Here is a 27,422-nt window from a genome sequence, read left to right as displayed (position 1 = left end):
GGTGGTCTGGTCTAGGTGAACACTGAATTGTCACAAGATGGCCAATGTTATTTAACTCTCCTGTAGGAGATCCCATTGACTCTCGCAGATGAATGAAAATTAAGAATTTAGCGGAAATGGGACAGAGAGGGGAAGGAAGAACCCAGAGGAAATAAAATAGTTGGGAGATGAAGAGGAGAGGAAATGAGACGAGAAGGTTTACGGCAGCTGGCCAAACGTAAACGGGCCGGGGGAAGGCAGCAATATAGAGCACCAGTGGTTTAACCTGGAATGAACCAACTCCTGCAGATTGTAGCTCCACAACCGGTGTATGAAATACAGTTGTCTGCGCAAAACCTCAACTTCAGTACAAATAGACTCACCCAGCTCAAAATCCAAACATCTTTCCCCCCACACTGAGCTATTTCTGTACGAGTGGAACGAGAGAGAAAAGCTGGATTTGTCTGGAGCCCTTCGCCTTTGGTGGGGTTTGGCCTAACTTGGAACCCGTTTAAAGATGGGTGACTGACCTTGGTCCCTGTACTCCTCACTTACTGGTCTGGAGTCTGCCACTGCCGTGTTTACTTTACTGCTCTTTTTAGAGGGACATATTTAGAGACGGGCCAGACCTGTTATTTCAATGGCGGAGGCCGACTTGGGGACTGTGGCTGTCTGATGCAATAGCTAACCAGTGTGTGTGTGTGTGAATTTGTGTTGTGCGCACGTGTCCTCCCCCGTAGGGCTAAACCAGGTCAAATCTGGAGCGTGGACGGTGGTGAGAGTGACACACATTGAGTTTTGGAGTAACACGTTGTGTTTGGAGAAGCAGAGGACTGGAGGTGTAGTCACTGCGGTCCTCTGTGGTGAGTAACAGGAGACGCTATGAGCTAACAGAACAGCTCTTCACTCCATCTCTTGGAAAAGCACAATGACTGCCTGGACTTGGATCACCGTCAGTCAATAGGACAATAAATGGGAAAGGCTAACACAAAATGCTAATCTGATTGACACAACTCCTCCTAAATTAACAGTATCTAATACACCAATCAGGCATAACATTATGACCACCTTCCTAATATGGTGTTGGTCTACCTCATGCCTCCAAAACAGTTGTGACTCATCAGAGAATGGACATGGGCCTTCTCAGGGTGTCCTGTGGTGTCTGGCAACAGGATGTTGTTAGTGGGGGCCTTTGAGTCCTATGGGTTGAGGGGAGGGGCCTCTGTGGATCATCCCACAGACACTAGATCAGTTTGGGATCTAGTGAATTTGGAGGCCAGGTCAACACCTTGTGCTGTTCTTTATGTTTTTTGAGTTGTTCCTAAACAGTCTGCTGCCATCAAGGAGTGTCATTGCTATGGGGTGGGGGTACCTGGTCTGGTCTAGGTGGGTGGTACATGTCTAAGTAACATCCACACGAATGCCAGGTCCAAACGTGTCCCAGCAGAACATTGGACTGTCACATGATGGTCAATGTCATCTACTTCTTCAGTCGATGGTTTTTATGTTGTGGCTGATCGGTGTAACTTACTTTATAATATTAATACCTGTCCATCTTAATAAACTTCTACGATTCTACACACAATATTGCATATATCAGAGGTTATGCAACAAAAATCAAGCCATGAATTCCATCCTTCTATCCCATCTCTGTGTTCGCTGGCATCCGACTGTCCACAGCCATGTGCGAGCCATTAAACTAAGATAGTAGGCTTGCAGGGTTAATTGCAGTAGTTGAGGCTGTGGAATTAGCTATTGATTCATGACTTAAGCACATCTATGCACCGACGAGGTCGGTCACAGAGTGCTGTAACGCAGGAGCTAGAGTACAGATGTGTGGCCTGTGTGATGCAGAAGTTTGATGGTCTGGTGAAATGCAACTAATACCTTGAGAAAATGTAACCCGTGGGTTCAGAGGTCTGCAGCCACATCTGTGTTTAGCACTTGGGCCTTTTCAGAATATATATATTTATATATGTCTGTATGTACAGGGGGCAAGATAAGGGGTCACATGCACATATGCACGTATTGCAATGTCATTCTCACCATGAAGCTTTGCCACATGTAACGTCTTGCTCTCAACCACCGAACAAAGGCAACAACGCCAAAAAATAACTCAAGAAAGAATGAAAATCTATAGAGCGCAGCGTGGCTTTGCGTTAGATTATTTTTAAGAGCAAGAAAACACAGCAGATGAGAGCCATTAAAAAACAAAATACGAGTCAAGCAAACACGAAGCTGACACTTCACAGCTCTCCATAGCCGGGCCGTGAGTAAAGAGGATTGTTTTAAGCTTTTGTGTTGTGTGAAAGAAGTCGGCGCAATTACATTGGCGGCGTGTTTGCTTGAATGGTGAATTCCTTGCAATATCTCAAGAGTTACAAGGTTAAAGACGTTGAGCTGTTACAATGAGTTAGGAAGCGTTTAGCTCAGTGCAATAAACCAGTCTCAACCACAGCCAAGATGAGCATACTTAAGTGCATTAGAGGGGGAAAAAAGGGTAGTCATTACTACTTACTGTGTATAGCTCATTTAGGACTTTCATTAAGTCTTCCTGGAGCTGAAACGCGATTTCCTTGCTCTGAAAAAAAAGAAACACAAACAGAAGAACAATGAGACCAGCATGGAAAACACTTCAAAATACTTTTAAAACAGATATATAACACATACTACTTTCAAACTAACGCAGTGACACACTTTTCTCAGCATTGTCAGCAACTTCTTCGTCTGTCCAGCGCCGTTTACTTCATAAATGACCAGACGCTGACCCGAGGCGACGCTCCGGTCTGCACGGCGCGCGCACACGAAAAGAGACCAGTGCATTTATCATCCCGTGTCAAACACAAGGTCTCTGTGAGAAAGTGGTATCGATGTCACGACAGCTTTCCCACTCAAATCATCGGCTTGAGTTTCACCGTCCACATGCTCAACACATTAGCCGGCTTCCACAGTTGAATGTAAAAGATTTCTGCCAAATATGTTAACCCAATCAGCCGTGCCACAGGGCTGACTCAGTAATACTATCACACACACACACGCCCACATTAATGCATCTCACGGTTGTGGGATACAGTTTAACGGCGGTGGTGTGATGGATTTAGAGGGGCTTTTTCTATTAATTTAACAGTGGAGCATCCGTATTTCCTCCACGCTGACTCATATACTGTATCGCATGTTTATGAGATTATGAGTCATGATGACAATGAATTTTTGATCTCCCCCACTACGGTCGGATACCGCAGCGCTGATACCTGGATGATGTTACAGCCTTGGCCCACACGCCGGGTCTTTCTCTAACCGAATTATGCTCAGACAAATCTCATTCTTGGAGCCGCTCCCAGTGAAAAAACAAAAATCTGTATGAGTGTTCTGAGAGGGCATCAAGTCACATAGTGTAGTAGGATAAAGGGGCGATTTACTACTGATCAGGAAATGGAGAACATTTTGGAGGCTCAAATGTAAACTGAAGACACATCTACAGTTGAAGTTTTTGACTCATAGCAGCACTATGGAGTTGCAGTTCTTTAAATTACTCAGCACATAATCAAAAAACACTTGTGCTACAGGTTTTTAGACCGTTTCACTGTCGTTTCACTGCCAGCAGAAATAGGGCCTATTCAGACCTTGCATCAAGATCCGATCCGGGCTATCCGATTGCAAACGCCCAGCTTTTGGTACGTGCGTTCACACCTGGTATTAACATGTGTCTCCAGATCCGATCTCGGTTCCGCACTCTGTATACAAATAAGCAAGCGCACCTCTGGTGAGTATAGGGGATCTTTAATGTGACTCAGGACGCATGGCGTTCCCACTACCAAAGGAACGCAGACACATGCAACCCAGACCACCTCCAAATCTGGTCAGAGATTGGATCTCTCGGTCCTGAGGGTGTTCACACCTGTCTTTTACGTGATTTAGTCGCTCAGATTGGGTCTTAATGCAAGGTCTGAACAGGCCCATGGATTTAAACAACACAGGAATTCAAATATCTTTAAGGAAGGAAATGTATTTAACCAGTTTGGCAGGAAATACTGAATGTAAATGGAAATTTCCTTTGTTTACCAAAAACTACACCTCTTTAAGAGATGCTCAATGGGAGAATGTCTTTTAACAGTGGTTCAAAACACATCAATTCCTGATCAGTGAGTGTATGCATATAACCATTTCATACATATCAAATATGTATTAAATGAATTTATTGCATATTAAATATGCAGTGAATACGATTTAAATGTAAAGCCGTGTCTCCATAGTCGTTGAAATTTATGGCTTCAGAACGTGTGAGCAGTTCAAGTGCTGGTATTATCTGTAGGATCCAGGTCATATGGAGATAAACTGAATAAAACTATCTTCCAGCAGCTCCTCTCAAATCTGAAGCATCTCTTTGTTACACTGCATGTTGAACTTTTGTGGTTATATTAGTTCAGTACACTGACAAATCCAGTTAGTCACATGCACTTTGTTACCCTGCACCCATGTGGTTTCTTGTGGGTGATGGCAACAAGTAAGAGGCTCTGCTGCCGTCACATACCTCACTGGTGCAAATGAGTTCTCAGAAATGTTCATAAATAAAAAAAATTAAAAAAAAAACACAGTCATTTTCAGCTTTAAAAGCTGCAGAGTCATGAATGTGCAACGACAAAATCACACGTTATCTCAATCTTCTTCTTCTTCTCCTTCACATGTCCCTCACAAGTTGAACTGCAGAGCTTCCAAGCATGAGAACAGACAGCAAAGAGGATTACACCCTTGGTTACTGTCTGCCAGGCTGCTGCCTTAAATTAGAGAGACACGCTGGGTGACCTGGCCGATCAGCATCACCTACCTAACCTCCACCTGGTCTGCCAGTTCCCTAACTTTATCATGGAGCCAAACAGGCTATAAGCTCCGGATAACCAGATCTTGAAACCACCAAACTTGGCAAGAGGCGGCCTCCTTACAGGGAGTGCAGAAGATAGAGTTGCGCAACTGTCTTTTTAGTGAATTACAGGATGGTCTGGTCCTGGAGATTATCTGTACCAAGTAAACTGTTCATTAATTATAAATACAAATCCTGCGTGTCCAAGAGAAATTCTCCTGTGGGAACATCCATTAGCTACTGTTCGTTCAGAGGACCGAACCTTTGACTATCTGTCACATCTAACAGACATCAACCCTTCACCATTGAGAAACCTGGGAAGTGATCCAGAGCTCAATGAAAAGCCTTCTCAGGGATCACATGAGCCGCGAGCGAGTGTGCGCTCATGGTTTTCCCATATAGATGGGGTCTACTTAGCGGTAAGACCCCCTTCAAACGAGGGTCAAGGTTTGGTTTGATGAAAACTGCGTTAAAATCAGGTTTAGCGTCCAGTTGTGACGGTTAAGTGTGTGAGGAGGAGTTTACCAAATGCCGTGTTGTGTAACTCATGTCGCTGATTTAATTTACGCAACTCATCCCCTTTCATTTTAAAAGAATCTCGGTCGGAAGGGAGATGGAGGGAGGGGGGTCCTATTCAGTCTTAATTCATTAAAAGGATCCTACAAATGGGTTTCCCCTTTTAGGTTCATACCATCTGTATTCCAACCACATTACAAAGATGAAACAAGCCCAGAGAGGAGAAACCAAGGCAGCCTTTAGGGAGTGGTGGGTTTCATATTGCCACTGACATAAATCATGGTGCCCTGCAGGGCTTGTGTGTATGTGTGTGTGTGTGTGCACTGCAGATCGGTGGGTCTTGTCACTGCAATGGCCTTTGACTAAATAACATAGATACATATGCAATGCTTTTATTTAGAGGTGGCATTTTCAAGAAATACAATAACTGGTTGGGTTAAGGTTATAGACTAGATTAGCAAACAGCTATCTAAGCAACACCTCTTGAGTGGTCTGACGTGCTATTTGTTTGCTTATCCCAGCAGATAGAACATCTGTGGTTTTAGGAAGAGTTACATGTTTAAGCTTGAGCAATTTTACGCAGCTTCGCCTGATGTAACGACAAGTTGACAGGTAAGATCATCGAGCACAGATTTTAGTTTCAACAAGCATGAAGCGTGAAGCACAGAGGTACCGAAGTTGGCAACCACAATGTGAGGGGTCGTGCGTGCTCATTGTATCCTGGCTCCTAGTTAGTGACTGTTAAAGATTATGGAAGGTGTATTTGGGGCCATTTCCCAAAGTCTAACTCTCACGCTCAACTAAACACATCCTGCCTCCAGCTTCGTACTTTACACACAGATAAAACTGGTATTGACTCGGTCGACTCCTCTAATCTTTTAACTGTTCCTTTCGGATGCACAGCGGCTGTGCCTCAGTTGGTAATGCAGGCTGTCCACAAACCAGAGGGTTACTGGTTTAATTCCCAGTACATGGGCCATATTCAAAACCAAAGTGTGATTGTGCAAGACACTGAACCCTGATTTGCTCGCTGCGTGCTTGCCACTGGTCTATGAATGTGTGGATGTGTCACTATGACTGTAAAATACTTTGAGCACCAATATAAAAGCGCTATATAAACACAAGATCATTTACCAGATGCACTCTATCGTCATGTATCATCTTAAGCACATTCAAATGTCTGGTTAAATAGGCCTTTTTCAGTGAGACGGCACATGACCAGTACCCTTAAACTAGAGCAGCTAAAGGGAATTCAGCTTCAGTCAAGTTTATTATTTTTCACACCTGTGACTTTGCTACTGTGACACGTTTCGCCGCTGGGAAAGTTCAAAACCGCCTCGGGCTTGGGGAAATCCACCTTGTAGCTGCAGCAACAGAATGTGACTTTCATAAATAAAGCAGGGCAGAGTAAAACAAAGAGCCAGTTGTATGAATAATGGAAACCAACTACATGTGATAAGATCTGTCCAAGCGTGAACGAAGAAAAAGAGGGCAACCGCAACATTCAGACGAAAAGAAGGAGTTTTTTTAAAGGAGTCTGTGGCTGCTTTTAAAAAGTGACCACAACGCAACGCTGAGAAGACAAACAGGTCAACCAGAGAATGTTAACGTAGGCACCAGCGCTGGTCGGGAGTCGTCCTCTGATGACGCATCTCACAGCAGGAAGCCCCAACTTACAAAGAAATAAAAACACATGTCTTTGATGTGCTGGAAGGATGACAACAGTACAGCTGTCTGCTCTAAACTGTGAGGGAGCACATGTAACATGGGGGACTTTTCTGTTGTATGTGCCTCGTTACTGGAGCTCTGCTGGGATCAAAGGCTCGGGGAAGCTTTAATTAGAGGGCGCGCTGTGTCTCAGGTCTCCTGCGAGCCGGGACCTCCCGGCAGGCCGCTGTTTGTCTGCGCAGTGTCACCTGAATCCACAAAGAAACTCTAAAGGGACGGCCATTTCACAACGCGGGTTAGATATCGCAGATTCCACAGCGGCGACGACGCAGGTGGAGCAACGACAGCGCAAGCGTGCCGGCGCGCTAACCGAGAGGTTGCGTGGATTTGGCAGACTACAATCGGGATTCCACTAAAAATGTAAATCAGCGCTGGGAGCACTCTGTCATTATGATCATCAAAGTATGTTGTGTAAGGGGAAGCAACAAAACCAACCGCTGAAAAACGACTGTCTGTTTCACATCTGGCCTCATTAGTAGAACTATAAGCCTTTAAACGCTATCAAAAGGAAATGACTGCTGCAGCTTCCTGTTTGCGCGCTAGAAGTTCAAGCAAGTATTTTAAAACCAAATCCCCGTAACATCAGAACGAGCCGCAACCTAGCAAGAGCTACTTTGAAGGAAAAAAGAAGCTTCTCTTTTGCTTTCTGAGCATGAAGGTAGGGCATATCGGGTTTACAGTAAAGTGGGGCGAGCCAGGGAAGAGAAACAGAGATGGAAATGTTGCACGAGCTAAACTCATACAAAGGCACTCCTCTGAAGAAAATACACGTTGTAATTTAGGCCTGTGGTGGGCTCATGTGACTCCTGCAGCATAGGAGCTCATAATCTCTTAGGGAGTTGTCATCTTTGTGGTGGAAAGGGCTGCGCGTTGGTTTTGGAGACCAAAGCCATGGGAGACTGAAGGCGCACTGATTTGAAAGTGTGTCGACCGAGCTTCCACAGCTTTACTCTAATTCAGAAAACTAAACCACGGGAGCCCGACAGAGAATCCCACCATCAAAGGAAAAGCTGAATCTGTATACTGTACGTACCCTGCGACTAAATATACGCTATCGTCAAATGAATGGGTTAATTGAAAGTGAAAGATCGTTTATATAACATAAGGAACTGGAGGCACTGCTGCCCAGTCTGACCGCTATGAGAAATCTGGATTGCGTTAGTGGTGAGTTCAACTGTTTGGCTGATCATAGAAAGAAAAGAAAATCAAATGTTGACCTCTTCTAGTGGAGGTCGAACTTCGGTTTAGTGGAAAGAAACTCAAAAGTAGCGGGGGATGTGTTCACATGAGGAAATGGAGACTGAGGAGCGAGCTTCTGGGTGGAACTTGGAATTGCATTATCTTATAAAAGTGCATTAGCGTTAAACATCACGCACACGGGAGCAGGGAGACAGTTTTTTCATTTGTATACGAGATAAACCTTGGCCCACATTCATCATGACTTCCTCTGCGAATTTGTTGGCGGCCGTCTAATTTATTTAAAATGTTACTCGATTTCCTCTCATGCAGTTCAGTTTCTTTGGGACTTCTCCAACTTCAAAGTTAACGTATTTTGAGCTGCCGTCTGCCTCGGCTCCACATATGCTCCACTTTAAATTTGGTGCCGAGCATCAAAACTGCTCCCGATGAAGCACATGACGTCACAAAGGGTCTGTCCGTCTTTATCTACAGTCTGCAGCGCCTGGGTGGGTGAGCATTGCACTAACAATTATTTGACTGCAGGGTGAGCCGGGTAATGCATATTCCCTCCACTCACCTTCTTGAGTAGCCGCGCGGAGTCGTCGCTGATCTGCATGAACCTCATGATGACGTTGTTGAGGTAGATGTCGCTCAGTGTTGCATGGTCCTTACTCTCCCTCCTCACCTGGTTCAGCAGCAGGTACCAACAGTTGACCGGCGAGAGCAGATTCTGGTCTTTCCTAAAAAAGAAAAAGGACCGGGGAGTCAGATCAGTTAGGGGACGCATGTTTTAATAACTAGGCGCTTAATTTGTATATGCAATAAACAAGAACACACACCATCAGAGATTTAAACCTACTCTACAGTTAAGCAGTCTTCTAGAAATAAGCTAGCAGACCTGTTACAAATATCTGTTTGTGTTTTGTGTCAGTGATTTGAACATTTTCTCAAGTGTACACACATCAGTGTCACCGTCCTCAGACAGTATTTGTCATTTTAACCAGGAGATTGTGGCACAAACACGTCAAGTGCACCAGGGCCCGCTACCAGAGCGGCAGAAATATACATCACATGCATCCCTTGGTGTTAAATTGTCCCATATACGGCCGTTCTGAAAGGTTCTGCGTACATACAATACACAGCCACGCTGAAAATACTTTGTATCGGTGACATTTCTAGGGCAGAGCTCTTGCGTTGCTCTGAGCCAAGATGACTTTCTACAACAAGAGAAGAGTGCACCGCGGACTTTAAATACACGCCGCGGACTGAAAGTAGAGACGGCGTGTATTTTAAGTGAAGCTGAAAAGTACAATTATGAAAGAACCGTGACAGCAGGAGACAGAAAGGGGAGGGGGGAGAGGTTGTAATAAAGGGGTAAGAATAGAAATATTAAGAAAAATATAGAGTAGTCGGAGAGCAGTTTCCTGAGCCGCGGGACCGCCGCTTCCAAGCTAACTGTAGGACATTGTCCAGGCCAGAGCGAGCTGGGGCCCTGTGTAAGCACTGGCCTGCAGGCGGACTTCCTCTGGGTTAATCTGTAACATTCCTCCTGCCTGTGAAAAAGCAGCACAGCATATGAGAGCCTGTGCATGGGGGTGTGTGCTTGTGTGAGTGCGTCTGGGAGAGGCTTTAAGGCTGGGTCTGGAGGTCAAGTCTTGCAGGAACCATATGGAGACTCGCCTCTGCTCTCCCCCCCGTCACAAAGTTAGTTTGCATAGACAGGCAGCACTTGTCAACGCAACAGGTGAAACTCTGCACTCGGCAAGTGACCTAGCCCTGAACCAACCTTCAGTAACGGGCACCACATCTGCTGGAAGTGCAAAACTAAGCAGATGAATAACTGATACAAACATTCCAAGCGGCTGAAATGTTCCCGAGACTCTGCAAAAACAGGAAGCAAACTACGTTTGATTGCGGCAGAGCAACACGCGTTGACATGAAAAACATCTGACGGCGTTAATTTTGAAAAAGAGACCAGGAAACTGTGAATGTAAATTGACTGATGAGGCTAAAAGCTGAGGGATGTAGTGGTGACATGTCCAGGCTACAGGACACGTGTAGGGGATAGAAAAACTAGAGAATTAGAAAGTAAGTGATATAGTCGCAGAGTTGCAGCAGCAGCTCTGTGGGACAGCGACACACAAAGAGCAATTACCAGAAACCCTTTCTGCAATACATACTGAGGAATGCAATTTTTCTACTCCATGCAACTGAACCTGGACATGTGACAACGGCACATGTATGCGTTTATTAATTCATGCACACTTGCATGCATGTGCCAGTGGATAATGTCCAGGTGCTCACTGACCTGATCCTCCACAGAATTGTACAGAATAATCTCCTAGACTTCAACAGCAGTTCTTTGCTTTTTCTTGAAGACTCTCTATCCACATGAGACCATTTTGTACCTGCTGTACAAAAGAATTAAGTCAATTTGATTTGATGCAATGTGTCTCTAGGGGAAAAGCAGCCCGCTGGCAGGATTAGGCAGGACATTTCCAGTAAGTATTTGAACTGACTGAAGGGGACACAGACTAACCTTGTTGGTCAATTAAAGGCTTTATCTAATTCAGCACCTGAACATGGGATGAAATTCATGTGATCTTTCTTATTTTTATTTATTTATTTATTCATCTTTTTTTTTTTTTTTTTTTATTGTTCTCTGTGTTCAGCTTTAAAATTTGTTATGTCACTGGTTCTCAGAAACACTACGAGCCGTTTCAGCTTGTTGTTGTAGTGTCCGTCACTAGGAATCCAAAAAGGGCGCTCTAGACGTCAATCAAAATCTGACATTTGCTTGTTTTACCAACTAACTACGGATCTAGAAGCAAAACTGTAATCTTTTAAAATAAGTGCGGAGGATGTTATGGGAGAGATTTTTTTTTTTTTTTACAGTGTGCTGGCTGCCTCAGTAGATGGCCAGTGTATTTATTTTTTGAAGCGGAAAGAGCAGGAAGCAATCCGACAGAGAGACGCTGAGGCTGCAGCTGCAGCTACACTGGCCTCGCAAGAGGATACAGCCATCAGGGGCTGTGCAGAAACTGAGCTGCCGAAAACAAACAGCAACTGGTGGTGGCTGGTGCCTTTGCTCAAATCGCTCTTCGATTGCCATCAAAAACAGAATCATTCTGCTGCCATGAGCTTCAGCGTGGGCTGTTTCTATAGGACGCTTATAGTATGCCAACTCTGAGGAAGTAAATGAAACTGTTGAAATTACAAGAATAATTAAAGCTGCAAGCAGCATTGAGGTGGCCAAGCAGGAAGTTCGGCAGCGCAGATTTGCCATGTAACTCAATGCAGTCGCATCAGACATAAAGCATTAAGCAGTCACAGCAGGTTTCGAGCCAAAAAAGCCAGGATCCTGTTTGGCGAATGCTTTTGCCAGTTGTTCCAGAAAGCAAATACATCGATAAGGCATGGTCCGAAGATGGCCTGTTCCAATTTTGGTGAAGATCAGATGAAATTTGTGACCTGTGAAAATGTTTTGATGTTTCTGATTAAATCCAATATGGCGGCCGAATCAATTACGATGACATCACAAGTTGACGTGGGTCGGCCTAATGACGTCTAACAGTATAACCAGACACCATTAGTACATTTTAATTCCAAAGACATCAACAGCTACAGCCCAAAATGCATGGTTGCTAATTGCAGCGCCCCCTAGAGGTCATAGGTCGCCAAAATTTATTGAGCGTTCCCCTGATCGGGTCCTGAGTCCATGTACCGAGTTTGGCTTTGATACACGCAAGGGCTGCTGAGATATGAGCTCACTTCCTGTTAGGGGCTTCGCCGCAAATTTCGATTGGCTGTTACGGGAGAACGGTTTTAGTTCCGAAGACAAAAAGTAACGCATTAATGAAGCACGGTCCGTAGATGACGTGTGTGAAGTTTGGTGTCGATCGGACAAAAGTTGTGACCCGTGAAAACTTTGAAGTGTTTTCGATAAAATCCAAAATGGCGGAAATTCCAATGGGGCGAAATTAACATCATAGGTATCGTCGATCTCGGCATGATCCAAGGAGTCCAACAGTACCAAGTTTTTGAATATCAGGCATACGGGTCAAAAGTTATAAGCGAAAACGCAATTTTGCTAATTACATCGCCCCCTAGTGGCCGAATGACACCAAATTTTCATTGCGCACTTCTAGGGGAGTGTCGAAGCGTGTGACCGAGTTTGGTCTTCGGAAGTCAAAGCGTCGCCGAGATATAAGAAAACTTCCTGTTTGGCGGCGTTGCCGCCGACTGCGATTGGCTAACGCGAAAAGTCGGCATGAACTGTCACCGGGGCAACCCACGGTATGTGCGGATATCGTAATTTCATTTCAAATAAAAACGCATCAAGAGATATGAGCAAAAACAATGTTTTGCTAATTATAGCGCCCCCTAGTGGAGAAATGACACCAGATTTTTATCGTGCACTTGGGACAGAGTCTGGAAGCGTGGTACCAAATTTGGTTTCATTGCACCAAAACGTTGCCGAGATATGAGCTCAAATGGAAAACGGCGCCTTCGCCGCCAATTTTGATTGGCTGTTACGGCCAAACGGTTTCGAATCTGAAGATGACTTCTGATAACTTTTGTGCGCATTGGTCAGAAGACGGTGTGTGCCAATTTTCGTGAGAATCGGACAAAATTTGTGACCGCTGAAACTTTTTTCGTGTTTTTGATGAAATCCAAAATGGCGGAAAATCCATCATGGCCGAAATTGACGCCATATGGTGCGTTGAACCCGGCGTGGTCCAAGGATGCCGAGGATACCTTGTTTTCAAAAATCGGACATACGGTTCAAAAGTTACATGCACAAATGTACTTCAAACTTTGACCCGTTGGTGGCGCTAGAGCGTGGTTAGTGCTTACATGAAACTCAGTCAATGTAAAGTTGAGACTGTCCTTAAGCTGTGTGCAAAATTTGACAACTTTTTACCATACGGTTCTATGGGCTGCCATAGACTCCCATGGCGGAAAAATAATAATAATAATAATAATAATTAAAGCTGCAAGCAGCATTGAGGTGGCCAAGCAGGAAGTTCGGCAGCGCAGATTTGCCATGTAACTCAATGCAGTCGCATCAGACATAAAGCATTAAGCAGTCACAGCAGGTTTCGAGCCAAAAAAGCCAGGATCCTGTTTGGCGAATGCTTTTGCCAGTTGTTCCAGAAAGCAAATACATCGATAAGGCATGGTCCGAAGATGGCCTGTTCCAATTTTGGTGAAGATCAGATGAAATTTGTGACCTGTGAAAATGTTTTGATGTTTCTGATTAAATCCAATATGGCGGCCGAATCAATTACGATGACATCACAAGTTGACGTGGGTCGGCCTAATGACGTCTAACAGTATAACCAGACACCATTAGTACATTTTAATTCCAAAGACATCAACAGCTACAGGCCAAAATGCATGGTTGCTAATTGCAGCGCCCCCTAGAGGTCATAGGTCGCCAAAATTTATTGAGCGTTCCCCTGATCGGGTCCTGAGTCCATGTACCGAGTTTGGCTTTGATACACGCAAGGGCTGCTGAGATATGAGCTCACTTCCTGTTAGGGGCTTCGCCGCAAATTTCGATTGGCTGTTACGGGAGAACGGTTTTAGTTCCGAAGACAAAAAGTAACGCATTAATGAAGCACGGTCCGTAGATGACGTGTGTGAAGTTTGGTGTCGATCGGACAAAAGTTGTGACCCGTGAAAACTTTGAAGTGTTTTCGATAAAATCCAAAATGGCGGAAATTCCAATGGGGCGAAATTAACATCATAGGTATCGTCGATCTCGGCATGATCCAAGGAGTCCAACAGTACCAATTTTTTGAATATCAGGCATACGGGTCAAAAGTTATAAGCGAAAACGCAATTTTGCTAATTACATCGCCCCCTAGTGGCCGAGTGACACCAACTTTTCATTGCGCACTTCTAGGGGAGTGTCGAAGCGTGTGACCGAGTTTGGTCTTCGGAAGTCAAAGCGTCGCCGAGATATAAGAAAACTTCCTGTTTGGCGGCGTTGCCGCCGACTGCGATTGGCTAACGCGAAAAGTCGGCATGAACTGTCACTGGGGCAACCCACGGTATCTGTGGATATCGTAATTTCATTTCAAATAAAAACGCATCAAGAGATATGAGCAAAAACAATGTTTTGCTAATTATAGCGCCCCCTAGTGGAGAAATGACACCAGATTTTTATCGTGCACTTGGGACAGAGTCTGGAAGCGTGGTACCAAATTTGGTTTCATTGCACCAAAACGTTGCCGAGATATGAGCTCAAATGGAAAACGGCGCCTTCGCCGCCAATTTTGATTGGCTGTTACGGCCAAACGGTTTCGAATCTGAAGATGACTTCTGATAACTTTTGTGCGCATTGGTCAGAAGACGGTGTGTGCCAATTTTCGTGAGAATCGGACAAAATTTGTGACCGCTGAAACTTTTTTCGTGTTTTTGATGAAATCCAAAATGGCGGAAAATCCATCATGGCCGAAATTGACGCCATATGGTGCGTTGAACCCGGCGTGGTCCAAGGATGCCGAGGATACCTTGTTTTCAAAAATCGGACATACGGTCCAAAAGTTACATGCACAAATGTACTTCAAACTTTGACCCGTTGGTGGCGCTAGAGCGTGGTTAGTGCTTACATGAAACTCAGTCAATGTAAAGTTGAGACTGTCCTTAAGCTGTGTGCAAAATTTGACAACTTTTTACCATACGGTTCTATGGGCTGCCATAGACTCCCATGGCGGAAAAATAATAATAATAATAATTAAAGCTGCAAGCAGCATTGAGGTGGCCAAGCAGAAAGTTCAGCAGTGCAGATTTGCAATGTAACTCAATGCAGTCGCATCAGACATAAAGCATTAAGCAGTCACAGCAGGTTTCGAGCCAAAAAAGCCAGGATCGGTTGAGATAAAAGGTCACTTCCTGTTTGGCGAATGCTTTTGCCAATTGTTCCAGAAAGCAATGCACTGATAAGGCATGGTCCGAAGATGGCCTGTTCCAATTTTGGTGAAGATCAGATGAAATTTGTGACCTGTGAAAACGTTTTGATGTTTCTGATTAAATCCAATATGGCGGCCGAATCAATTACGATGACATCACAAGTTGACGTGGGTCGGCCTGAGGACGTCTAACAGTATTACCAGACACCATTAGTACATTTTAATTCCAAACACATCAACAGCTGCAGGCCAAAATGCATGGTTGCTAATTGCAGCGCCCCCTAGAGGTCAAAGGTCGCCAAAATTTCTTGAGCGTTCCCCTGATCGGGTCCTGAGTCCATGCACAGAGTTTGGCTTTGATACACGCAAGGGCTGCTGAGATATGAGCTCACTTCCTGTTAGGGGCTTCGCCGCAAATTTCGATTGGCTGTTACGGGAGAACGGTTTTAGTTCCGAAGACAAAAAGTAATGCGTTAATGAAGCACGGTCCGTAGATGACGTGTGTGAAGTTTGGTGTCGATCGGACAAAAGTTGTGACCCGTGAAAACTTTGAAGTGTTTTCGATAAAATCCAAAATGGCGGAAATTCCAATGGGGCGAAATTAACATCATAGGTATCGTCGATCTCGGCATGATCCAAGGAGTCCAACAGTACCAAGTTTTTGAATATCAGGCATAGGGGTCAAAAGTTATAAGCAAAAACGCAATTTTGCTAATTACATCGCCCCCTAGTGGCCGAATGACACCGAATTTTTATTGCGCACTTCTGAGGGAGTGTCGAAGCCCGTGACCGAGTTTGGTCTTCGGAAGTCAAAGCGTCGCCGAGATATAAGAAAACTTCCTGTTTGGCGGCGTTGCCGCCGACTGCGATTGGCTAACGCGAAAAGTTGGCATGAACTGTCAATGGGGCAACCCACGGTATGTGCGGATATCACAATTTCATTTCAAATAAAAACGCATCAAGAGATATGAGCAAAAACAATGTTTTGCTAATTATAGCGCCCCCTAGTGGCAACAGGACACCAGATTTTTGCCGTGCCCTTAAGACAGAGTCTGGAAGCGTGGTACCAAATTTGGTTTCATTGCACCAAAGCGTTGCCGAGATATGGGCTCAAATGGAAAACGGCGCCTTCGCCGCCAATTTTGATTGGCTGTTACGGCCAAACGGTTTCGAATCTGAAGATTCCTTCTGATAACTTTTGTGCGCATTGGTCAGAAGACGGTCTGTGCCAATTTTCGTGAGAATCGGACAAAATTTGTGACCGCTGAAACTTTTTTCGTGTTTTTGATGAAATCCAAAATGGCGGAAAATCCATCATGACGGAAATTGACGCCATATGGTGCGTTGAACTCGGCTTGGTCCAAGGATGCCGAAGATACCTTGTTTTCAAAAATCGGACATACGGTTCAAAAGTTACATGCACAAATGTACTTCAAACTTTGACCCGTTGGTGGCGCTAGAGCGTGGTTAGTGCTTACATGAAACTCAGTCAAAGTAAAGTTGAGACTGTCCTTAAGCTGTGTGCAAAATTTGACAACTTTTTACCATACGGTTCTATGGGCTGCCATAGACTCCCATGGCGGAATAATAATAATAATAATAGGGAAGAAAACGTACAATCACAATAGGTGTCCTACGCAGCTTCGCTGCTTGGCCACCAATAATAATAATTAAAGCTGCAAGCAGCATTGAGGTGGCCAAGCAGGAAGTTCGGCAGCGCAGATTTGCCATGTAACTCAATGCAGTCGCATCAGACATAAAGCATTAAGCAGTCACAGCAGGTTTCGAGCCAAAAAAGCCAGGATCCTGTTTGGCGAATGCTTTTGCCAGTTGTTCCAGAAAGCAAATACATCGATAAGGCATGGTCCGAAGATGGCCTGTTCCAATTTTGGTGAAGATCAGATGAAATTTGTGACCTGTGAAAATGTTTTGATGTTTCTGATTAAATCCAATATGGCGGCCGAATCAATTACGATGACATCACAAGTTGACGTGGGTCGGCCTAATGACGTCTAACAGTATAACCAGACACCATTAGTACATTTTAATTCCAAAGACATCAACAGCTACAGGCCAAAATGCATGGTTGCTAATTGCAGCGCCCCCTAGAGGTCATAGGTCGCCAAAATTTATTGAGCGTTCCCCTGATCGGGTCCTGAGTCCATGTACCGAGTTTGGCTTTGATACACGCAAGGGCTGCTGAGATATGAGCTCACTTCCTGTTAGGGGCTTCGCCGCAAATTTCGATTGGCTGTTACGGGAGAACGGTTTTAGTTCCGAAGACAAAAAGTAACGCATTAATGAAGCACGGTCCGTAGATGACGTGTGTGAAGTTTGGTGTCGATCGGACAAAAGTTGTGACCCGTGAAAACTTTGAAGTGTTTTCGATAAAATCCAAAATGGCGGAAATTCCAATGGGGCGAAATTAACATCATAGGTATCGTCGATCTCGGCATGATCCAAGGAGTCCAACAGTACCAAGTTTTTGAATATCAGGCATACGGGTCAAAAGTTATAAGCGAAAACGCAATTTTGCTAATTACATCGCCCCCTAGTGGCCGAGTGACACCAAATTTTCATTGCGCACTTCTAGGGGAGTGTCGAAGCGTGTGACCGAGTTTGGTCTTCGGAAGTCAAAGCGTCGCCGAGATATAAGAAAACTTCCTGTTTGGCGGCGTTGCCGCCGACTGCGATTGGCTAACGCGAAAAGTCGGCATGAACTGTCACTGGGGCAACCCACGGTATCTGTGGATATCGTAATTTCATTTCAAATAAAAACGCATCAAGAGATATGAGCAAAAACAATGTTTTGCTAATTATAGCGCCCCCTAGTGGAGAAATGACACCAGATTTTTATCGTGCACTTGGGACAGAGTCTGGAAGCGTGGTACCAAATTTGGTTTCATTGCACCAAAACGTTGCCGAGATATGAGCTCAAATGGAAAACGGCGCCTTCGCCGCCAATTTTGATTGGCTGTTACGGCCAAACGGTTTCGAATCTGAAGATGACTTCTGATAACTTTTGTGCGCATTGGTCAGAAGACGGTGTGTGCCAATTTTCGTGAGAATCGGACAAAATTTGTGACCGCTGAAACTTTTTTCGTGTTTTTGATGAAATCCAAAATGGCGGAAAATCCATCATGGCCGAAATTGACGCCATATGGTGCGTTGAACCCGGCGTGGTCCAAGGATGCCGAGGATACCTTGTTTTCAAAAATCGGACATACGGTTCAAAAGTTACATGCACAAATGTACTTCAAACTTTGACCCGTTGGTGGCGCTAGAGCGTGGTTAGTGCTTACATGAAACTCAGTCAATGTAAAGTTGAGACTGTCCTTAAGCTGTGTGCAAAATTTGACAACTTTTTACCATACGGTTCTATGGGCTGCCATAGACTCCCATGGCGGAAAAATAATAATAATAATAATAATAATAATAATAATAATAATAATAGGGAAGAAAACGTAGAAACACAATAGGTGTCCTACGCAGCTTCGCTGCTTGGCCACCAATAATAATAATAATAATAGGGAAGAAAACGTAGAAACACAATAGGTGTCCTACGCAGCTTCGCTGCTTGGCCACCAATAATAATTAAAGCTGCAAGCAGCATTGAGGTGGCCAAGCAGGAAGTTCGGCAGCGCAGATTTGCCATGTAACTCAATGCAGTCGCATCAGACATAAAGCATTAAGCAGTCACAGCAGGTTTCGAGCCAAAAAAGCCAGGATCCTGTTTGGCGAATGCTTTTGCCAGTTGTTCCAGAAAGCAAATACATCGATAAGGCATGGTCCGAAGATGGCCTGTTCCAATTTTGGTGAAGATCAGATGAAATTTGTGACCTGTGAAAATGTTTTGATGTTTCTGATTAAATCCAATATGGCGGCCGAATCAATTACGATGACATCACAAGTTGACGTGGGTCGGCCTAATGACGTCTAACAGTATAACCAGACACCATTAGTACATTTTAATTCCAAAGACATCAACAGCTACAGGCCAAAATGCATGGTTGCTAATTGCAGCGCCCCCTAGAGGTCATGGGTCGCCAAAATTTATTGAGCGTTCCCCTGATCGGGTCCTGAGTCCATGTACCGAGTTTGGCTTTGATACACGCAAGGGCTGCTGAGATATGAGCTCACTTCCTGTTAGGGGCTTCGCCGCAAATTTCGATTGGCTGTTACGGGAGAACGGTTTTAGTTCCGAAGACAAAAAGTAACGCATTAATGAAGCACGGTCCGTAGATGACGTGTGTGAAGTTTGGTGTCGATCGGACAAAAGTTGTGACCCGTGAAAACTTTGAAGTGTTTTCGATAAAATCCAAAATGGCGGAAATTCCAATGGGGCGAAATTAACATCATAGGTATCGTCGATCTCGGCATGATCCAAGGAGTCCAACAGTACCAAGTTTTTGAATATCAGGCATACGGGTCAAAAGTTATAAGCGAAAACGCAATTTTGCTAATTACATCGCCCCCTAGTGGCCGAATGACACCAAATTTTCATTGCGCACTTCTAGGGGAGTGTCGAAGCGTGTGACCGAGTTTGGTCTTCGGAAGTCAAAGCGTCGCTGAGATATAAGAAAACTTCCTGTTTGGCGGCGTTGCCGCCGACTGCGATTGGCTAACGCGAAAAGTCGGCATGAACTGTCACTGGGGCAACCCACGGTATCTGTGGATATCGCAATTTCATTTCAAATAAAAACGCATCAAGAGATATGAGCAAAAACAATGTTTTGCTAATTATAGCGCCCCCTAGTGGAGAAATGACACCAGATTTTTATCGTGCACTTGGGACAGAGTCTGGAAGCGTGGTACCAAATTTGGTTTCATTGCACCAAAACGTTGCCGAGATATGAGCTCAAATGGAAAACGGCGCCTTCGCCGCCAATTTTGATTGGCTGTTACGGCCAAACGGTTTCGAATCTGAAGATGACTTCTGATAACTTTTGTGCGCATTGGTCAGAAGACGGTGTGTGCCAATTTTCGTGAGAATCGGACAGAATTTGTGACCGCTGAAACTTTTTTCGTGTTTTTGATGAAATCCAAAATGGCGGAAAATCCATCATGGCCGAAATTGACGCCATATGGTGCGTTGAACCCGGCGTGGTCCAAGGATGCCGAGGATACCTTGTTTTCAAAAATCGGACATACGGTTCAAAAGTTACATGCACAAATGTACTTCAAACTTTGACCCGTTGGTGGCGCTAGAGCGTGGTTAGTGCTTACATGAAACTCAGTCAATGTAAAGTTGAGACTGTCCTTAAGCTGTGTGCAAAATTTGACAACTTTTTACCATACGGTTCTATGGGCTGCCATAGACTCCCATGGCGGAAAAATAATAATAATAATAATAATAATAATTAAAGCTGCAAGCAGCATTGAGGTGGCCAAGCAGGAAGTTCGGCAGCGCAGATTTGCCATGTAACTCAATGCAGTCGCATCAGACATAAAGCATTAAGCAGTCACAGCAGGTTTCGAGCCAAAAAAGCCAGGATCCTGTTTGGCGAATGCTTTTGCCAGTTGTTCCAGAAAGCAAATACATTGATAAGGCATGGTCCGAAGATGGCCTGTTCCAATTTTGGTGAAGATCAGATGAAATTTGTGACCTGTGAAAACGTTTTGATGTTTCTGATTAAATCCAATATGGCGGCCGAATCAATTACGATGACATCACAAGTTGACCTGGGTCGGCCTAAGGACGTCTAACAGCATTACCAGACACCATTAGTACATTTGAATTCCAAACACATCAACAGCTGCAGGCCAAAATGCATGGTTGCTAATTGCATCGCCCCCTAGAGGTCAAAGGTCGCCAAAATTTCTTGAGCGTCCCCCTGATCGGGTCCTGAGTCCATGCACCGAGTTTGGCTTTGATACACGCAAGGGCTGATGAGATATGAGCTCACTTCCTGTTAGGGGCTTCGCCGCAAATTTCGATTGGCTGTTACGGGAGAACGGTTTTAGTTCCGAAGACAAAAAGTAACGCGTTAATGAAGCACGGTCCGTAGATGACGTGTGTGAAGTTTGGTGTCGATCGGACAAAAGTTGTGACCCGTGAAAACTTTGAAGTGTTTTCGATTAAATCCAAAATGGCGGAAATTCCAATGGGGCGAAATTAACATCATAGGTATCGTCGATCTCGGCATGATCCAAGGAGTCCAACAGTACCAAGTTTTTGAATATCAGGCATACGGGTCAAAAGTTATAAGGAAAAACGCAATTTTGCTAATTACATCGCCCCCTAGTGGCCGAATGACACCAAATTGTTATTGCGCACTTCTAACGGAGTGTCGAAGCGCGTGACCGAGTTTGGTCTTCGGAAGTCAAAGCGTCGCCGAGATATAAGAAAACTTCCTGTTTGGCGGCGTTGCCGGCGACTGCGATTGGCTAACGCGAAAAGTTGGCATGAACTGTCACTGGGGCAACCCACGGTATCTGCGGATATCGCAATTTCATTTCAAATAAAAACGCATCAAGAGATATGAGCAAAAACAATGTTTTGCTAATTATAGCGGCCCCTAGTGGAGAAATGACACCAGATTTTTATCGTGCGCTTGGGACAGAGTCTGGAAGCGTGGTACCAAATTTGGTTTCATTGCACCAAAGCGTTGCCGAGATATGGGCTCAAATGGAAAACGGCGCCTTCTCCGCCGATTTTGATTGGCTGTTACGGCCAAACGGTTTCGAATCTGAAGATTCCTTCTGATAACTTTTGTGCGCATTGGTCAGAAGACGGTGTGTGCCAATTTTCGTGAGAATCGGACAAAATTTGTGACCGCTGAAACTTTTTTCGTGTTTTTGATGAAATCCAAAATGGCGGAAAATCCATCATGACGGAAATTGACGCCATATGGTGCGTTGAACTCGGCGTGGTCCAAGGATGCCGAGGATACCTTGTTTTCAAAAATCGGACATACGGTTCAAAAGTTACATGCACAAATGTACTTCAAACTTTGACCCGTTGGTGGCGCTAGAGCGTGGTTAGTGCTTACATGAAACTCAGTCAAAGTAAAGTTGAGACTGTCCTTAAGCTGTGTGCAAAATTTCACAACTTTTTACCATACGGTTCTATGGGCTGCCATAGACTCCCATGGCGGAATAATAATAATAATTAAAGCTGCAAGCAGCATTGAGGTGGCCAAGCAGGAAGTTCGGCAGCGCAGATTTGCCATGTAACTCAATGCAGTCGCATCAGACATAAAGCATTAAGCAGTCACAGCAGGTTTCGAGCCAAAAAAGCCAGGATCCTGTTTGGCGAATGCTTTTGCCAGTTGTTCCAGAAAGCAAATACATCGATAAGGCATGGTCCGAAGATGGCCTGTTCCAATTTTGGTGAAGATCAGATGAAATTTGTGACCTGTGAAAATGTTTTGATGTTTCTGATTAAATCCAATATGGCGGCCGAATCAATTACGATGACATCACAAGTTGACGTGGGTCGGCCTAATGACGTCTAACAGTATAACCAGACACCATTAGTACATTTTAATTCCAAAGACATCAACAGCTACAGGCCAAAATGCATGGTTGCTAATTGCAGCGCCCCCTAGAGGTCATAGGTCGCCAAAATTTATTGAGCGTTCCCCTGATCGGGTCCTGAGTCCATGTACCGAGTTTGGCTTTGATACACGCAAGGGCTGCTGAGATATGAGCTCACTTCCTGTTAGGGGCTTCGCCGCAAATTTCGATTGGCTGTTACGGGAGAACGGTTTTAGTTCCGAAGACAAAAAGTAACGCATTAATGAAGCACGGTCCGTAGATGACGTGTGTGAAGTTTGGTGTCGATCGGACAAAAGTTGTGACCCGTGAAAACTTTGAAGTGTTTTCGATAAAATCCAAAATGGCGGAAATTCCAATGGGGCGAAATTAACATCATAGGTATCGTCGATCTCGGCATGATCCAAGGAGTCCAACAGTACCAAGTTTTTGAATATCAGGCATACGGGTCAAAAGTTATAAGCGAAAACGCAATTTTGCTAATTACATCGCCCCCTAGTGGCCGAATGACACCAAATTTTCATTGCGCACTTCTAGGGGAGTGTCGAAGCGTGTGACCGAGTTTGGTCTTCGGAAGTCAAAGCGTCGCCGAGATATAAGAAAACTTCCTGTTTGGCGGCGTTGCCGCCGACTGCGATTGGCTAACGCGAAAAGTCGGCATGAACTGTCACTGGGGCAACCCACGGTATCTGTGGATATCGTAATTTCATTTCAAATAAAAACGCATCAAGAGATATGAGCAAAAACAATGTTTTGCTAATTATAGCGCCCCCTAGTGGAGAAATGACACCAGATTTTTATCGTGCACTTGGGACAGAGTCTGGAAGCGTGGTACCAAATTTGGTTTCATTGCACCAAAACGTTGCCGAGATATGAGCTCAAATGGAAAACGGCGCCTTCGCCGCCAATTTTGATTGGCTGTTACGGCCAAACGGTTTCGAATCTGAAGATGACTTCTGATAACTTTTGTGCGCATTGGTCAGAAGACGGTGTGTGCCAATTTTCGTGAGAATCGGACAAAATTTGTGACCGCTGAAACTTTTTTCGTGTTTTTGATGAAATCCAAAATGGCGGAAAATCCATCATGGCCGAAATTGACGCCATATGGTGCGTTGAACCCGGCGTGGTCCAAGGATGCCGAGGATACCTTGTTTTCAAAAATCGGACATACGGTTCAAAAGTTACATGCACAAATGTACTTCAAACTTTGACCCGTTGGTGGCGCTAGAGCGTGGTTAGTGCTTACATGAAACTCAGTCAATGTAAAGTTGAGACTGTCCTTAAGCTGTGTGCAAAATTTGACAACTTTTTACCATACGGTTCTATGGGCTGCCATAGACTCCCATGGCGGAAAAATAATAATAATAATAATAATAATAATAATAATAGGGAAGAAAACGTAGAAACACAATAGGTGTCCTACGCAGCTTCGCTGCTTGGCCACCAATAATAATAGGGAAGAAAACGTAGAAACACAATAGGTGTCCTACGCAGCTTCGCTGCTTGGCCACCAATTAAAGCTGCAAGCAGCATTGAGGTGGCCAAGCAGGAAGTTCGGCAGCGCAGATTTGCCATGTAACTCAATGCAGTCGCATCAGACATAAAGCATTAAGCAGTCACAGCAGGTTTCGAGCCAAAAAAGCCAGGATCCTGTTTGGCGAATGCTTTTGCCAGTTGTTCCAGAAAGCAAATACATCGATAAGGCATGGTCCGAAGATGGCCTGTTCCAATTTTGGTGAAGATCAGATGAAATTTGTGACCTGTGAAAATGTTTTGATGTTTCTGATTAAATCCAATATGGCGGCCGAATCAATTACGATGACATCACAAGTTGACGTGGGTCGGCCTAATGACGTCTAACAGTATAACCAGACACCATTAGTACATTTTAATTCCAAAGACATCAACAGCTACAGGCCAAAATGCATGGTTGCTAATTGCAGCGCCCCCTAGAGGTCATAGGTCGCCAAAATTTATTGAGCGTTCCCCTGATCGGGTCCTGAGTCCATGTACCGAGTTTGGCTTTGATACACGCAAGGGCTGCTGAGATATGAGCTCACTTCCTGTTAGGGGCTTCGCCGCAAATTTCGATTGGCTGTTACGGGAGAACGGTTTTAGTTCCGAAGACAAAAAGTAACGCATTAATGAAGCACGGTCCGTAGATGACGTGTGTGAAGTTTGGTGTCGATCGGACAAAAGTTGTGACCCGTGAAAACTTTGAAGTGTTTTCGATAAAATCCAAAATGGCGGAAATTCCAATGGGGCGAAATTAACATCATAGGTATCGTCGATCTCGGCATGATCCAAGGAGTCCAACAGTACCAAGTTTTTGAATATCAGGCATACGGGTCAAAAGTTATAAGCGAAAACGCAATTTTGCTAATTACATCGCCCCCTAGTGGCCGAATGACACCAAATTTTCATTGCGCACTTCTAGGGGAGTGTCGAAGCGTGTGACCGAGTTTGGTCTTCGGAAGTCAAAGCGTCGCCGAGATATAAGAAAACTTCCTGTTTGGCGGCGTTGCCGCCGACTGCGATTGGCTAACGCGAAAAGTCGGCATGAACTGTCACTGGGGCAACCCACGGTATCTGTGGATATCGTAATTTCATTTCAAATAAAAACGCATCAAGAGATATGAGCAAAAACAATGTTTTGCTAATTATAGCGCCCCCTAGTGGAGAAATGACACCAGATTTTTATCGTGCACTTGGGACAGAGTCTGGAAGCGTGGTACCAAATTTGGTTTCATTGCACCAAAACGTTGCCGAGATATGAGCTCAAATGGAAAACGGCGCCTTCGCCGCCAATTTTGATTGGCTGTTACGGCCAAACGGTTTCGAATCTGAAGATGACTTCTGATAACTTTTGTGCGCATTGGTCAGAAGACGGTGTGTGCCAATTTTCGTGAGAATCGGACAAAATTTGTGACCGCTGAAACTTTTTTCGTGTTTTTGATGAAATCCAAAATGGCGGAAAATCCATCATGGCCGAAATTGACGCCATATGGTGCGTTGAACCCGGCGTGGTCCAAGGATGCCGAGGATACCTTGTTTTCAAAAATCGGACATACGGTTCAAAAGTTACATGCACAAATGTACTTCAAACTTTGACCCGTTGGTGGCGCTAGAGCGTGGTTAGTGCTTACATGAAACTCAGTCAAAGTAAAGTTGAGACTGTCCTTAAGCTGTGTGCAAAATTTGACAACTTTTTACCATACGGTTCTATGGGCTGCCATAGACTCCCATGGCGGAAAAATAATAATAATAATAATAATAATAATAATTAAAGCTGCAAGCAGCATTGAGGTGGCCAAGCAGAACGTTCGGCAGTGCAGATTTGCCACGTAACTCAATGCACTCGCATCAGACATAAAGCATTAAGCAGTCACAGCAGGTTTCGAGCCAAAAAACCCAGGATCGGTTGAGATATAAGGTCACTTCCTGTTTGGCGAATGCTTTTGCCAATTGCTCCAGAAAGCAATGCATCGATAAGGCATGGTCCGAAGATGGCCTGTTCCAATTTTGGTGAAGATCAGATGAAATTTGTGACCTGTGAAAACGTTTTGATGTTTCTGATTAAATCCAATATGGCGGCCGACTCAATTACGATGACATCACAAGTTGACGTGGGTCGGCCTAAGGACGTCTAACAGTATTACCAGACACCATTAGTACATTTGAATTCCAAACACATCAACAGCTGCAGGCCAAAATGCATGGTTGCTAATTGCAGCGCCCCCTAGAGGTCAAAGGTCGCCAAAATTTCTTGAGCGTTCCCCTGATCGGATCCTGAGTCCATGCACCGAGTTTGGCTTTGATACACGCAAGGGCTGCTGAGATATGAGCTCACTTCCTGTTAGGGGCTTCGCCGCAAATTTCGATTGGCTGTTACGGGAGAACGGTTTTAGTTCCGAAGACAAAAAGTAATGCGTTAATGAAGCACGGTCCGTAGATGACGTGTGTGAAGTTTGGTGTCGATCGGACAAAATTTGTGACCCGTGAAAACTTTGAAGTGTTTTTGATCAAATCCAAAATGGCGGAAATTCCAATGGGGCGAAATTAACATCATAGGTATCGTCGATCTCGGCATGATCCAAGGAGTCCAACAGTACCAAGTTTTTGAATATCAGGCATACGGGTCAAAAGTTATAAGCAAAAACGCAATTTTGCTAATTACATCGCCCCCTAGTGGCCGAATGACACCAAATTTTTATTGCGCACTTCTAACGGAGTGTCGAAGCGCGTGACCGAGTTTGGTCTTCGGAAGTCAAAGCGTCGCCGAGATATAAGAAAACTTCCTGTTTGGCGGCGTTGCCGGCGACTGCGATTGGCTAACGCGAAAAGTTGGCATGAACTGTCACTGGGGCAACCCACGGTATCTGCGGATATCGCAATTTCATTTCAAATAAAAACGCATCAAGAGATATGAGCAAAAACAATGTTTTGCTAATTATAGCGCCCCCTAGTGGAGAATTGACACCAGATTTTTATCGTGCACTTGGGACAGAGTCTGGAAGCGTGGTACCAAATTTGGTTTCATTGCACCAAAACGTTGCCGAGATATGAGCTCAAATGGAAAACGGCGCCTTCGCCGCCAATTTTGATTGGCTGTTACGGCCAAACGGTTTCGAATCTGAAGATTCCTTCTGATAACTTTTGTGCGCATTGGTCAGAAGACGGTCTGTGCCAATTTTCGTGAGAATCGGACAAAATTTGTGACCGCTGAAACTTTTTTCGTGTTTTTG

General features: G+C 44.6%; 1 protein-coding gene across 3 annotated transcripts in view; it reads right to left on the bottom strand.

Moving 5' to 3' along the window:
* Positions 1–27,422, bottom strand: part of srgap1a (SLIT-ROBO Rho GTPase activating protein 1a) — a 109,363-nt gene that overhangs the window by 36,435 nt on the left and 45,506 nt on the right. For all 3 annotated transcript variants that reach the window (XM_084556068.1, XM_084556069.1, XM_084556070.1), the window contains exons 3-4: positions 8,838–9,000; positions 2,498–2,560 (exon numbers count right to left, since the gene is read on the bottom strand). In XM_084556068.1, coding sequence (XP_084412194.1) covers positions 2,498–2,560; positions 8,838–9,000 — 226 coding nt within the window. The remainder of the gene's footprint in view (positions 1–2,497; positions 2,561–8,837; positions 9,001–27,422) is intronic.

Source organism: Chelon labrosus (genome assembly GCF_963514085.1).
Source record: "Chelon labrosus genome assembly, chromosome: 11".
Lineage (NCBI taxonomy): Eukaryota > Metazoa > Chordata > Actinopteri > Mugiliformes > Mugilidae > Chelon > Chelon labrosus.
Note: the sequence above shows the minus strand (reverse complement) of the source record. Positions and strands in the feature narration are given on the sequence as shown.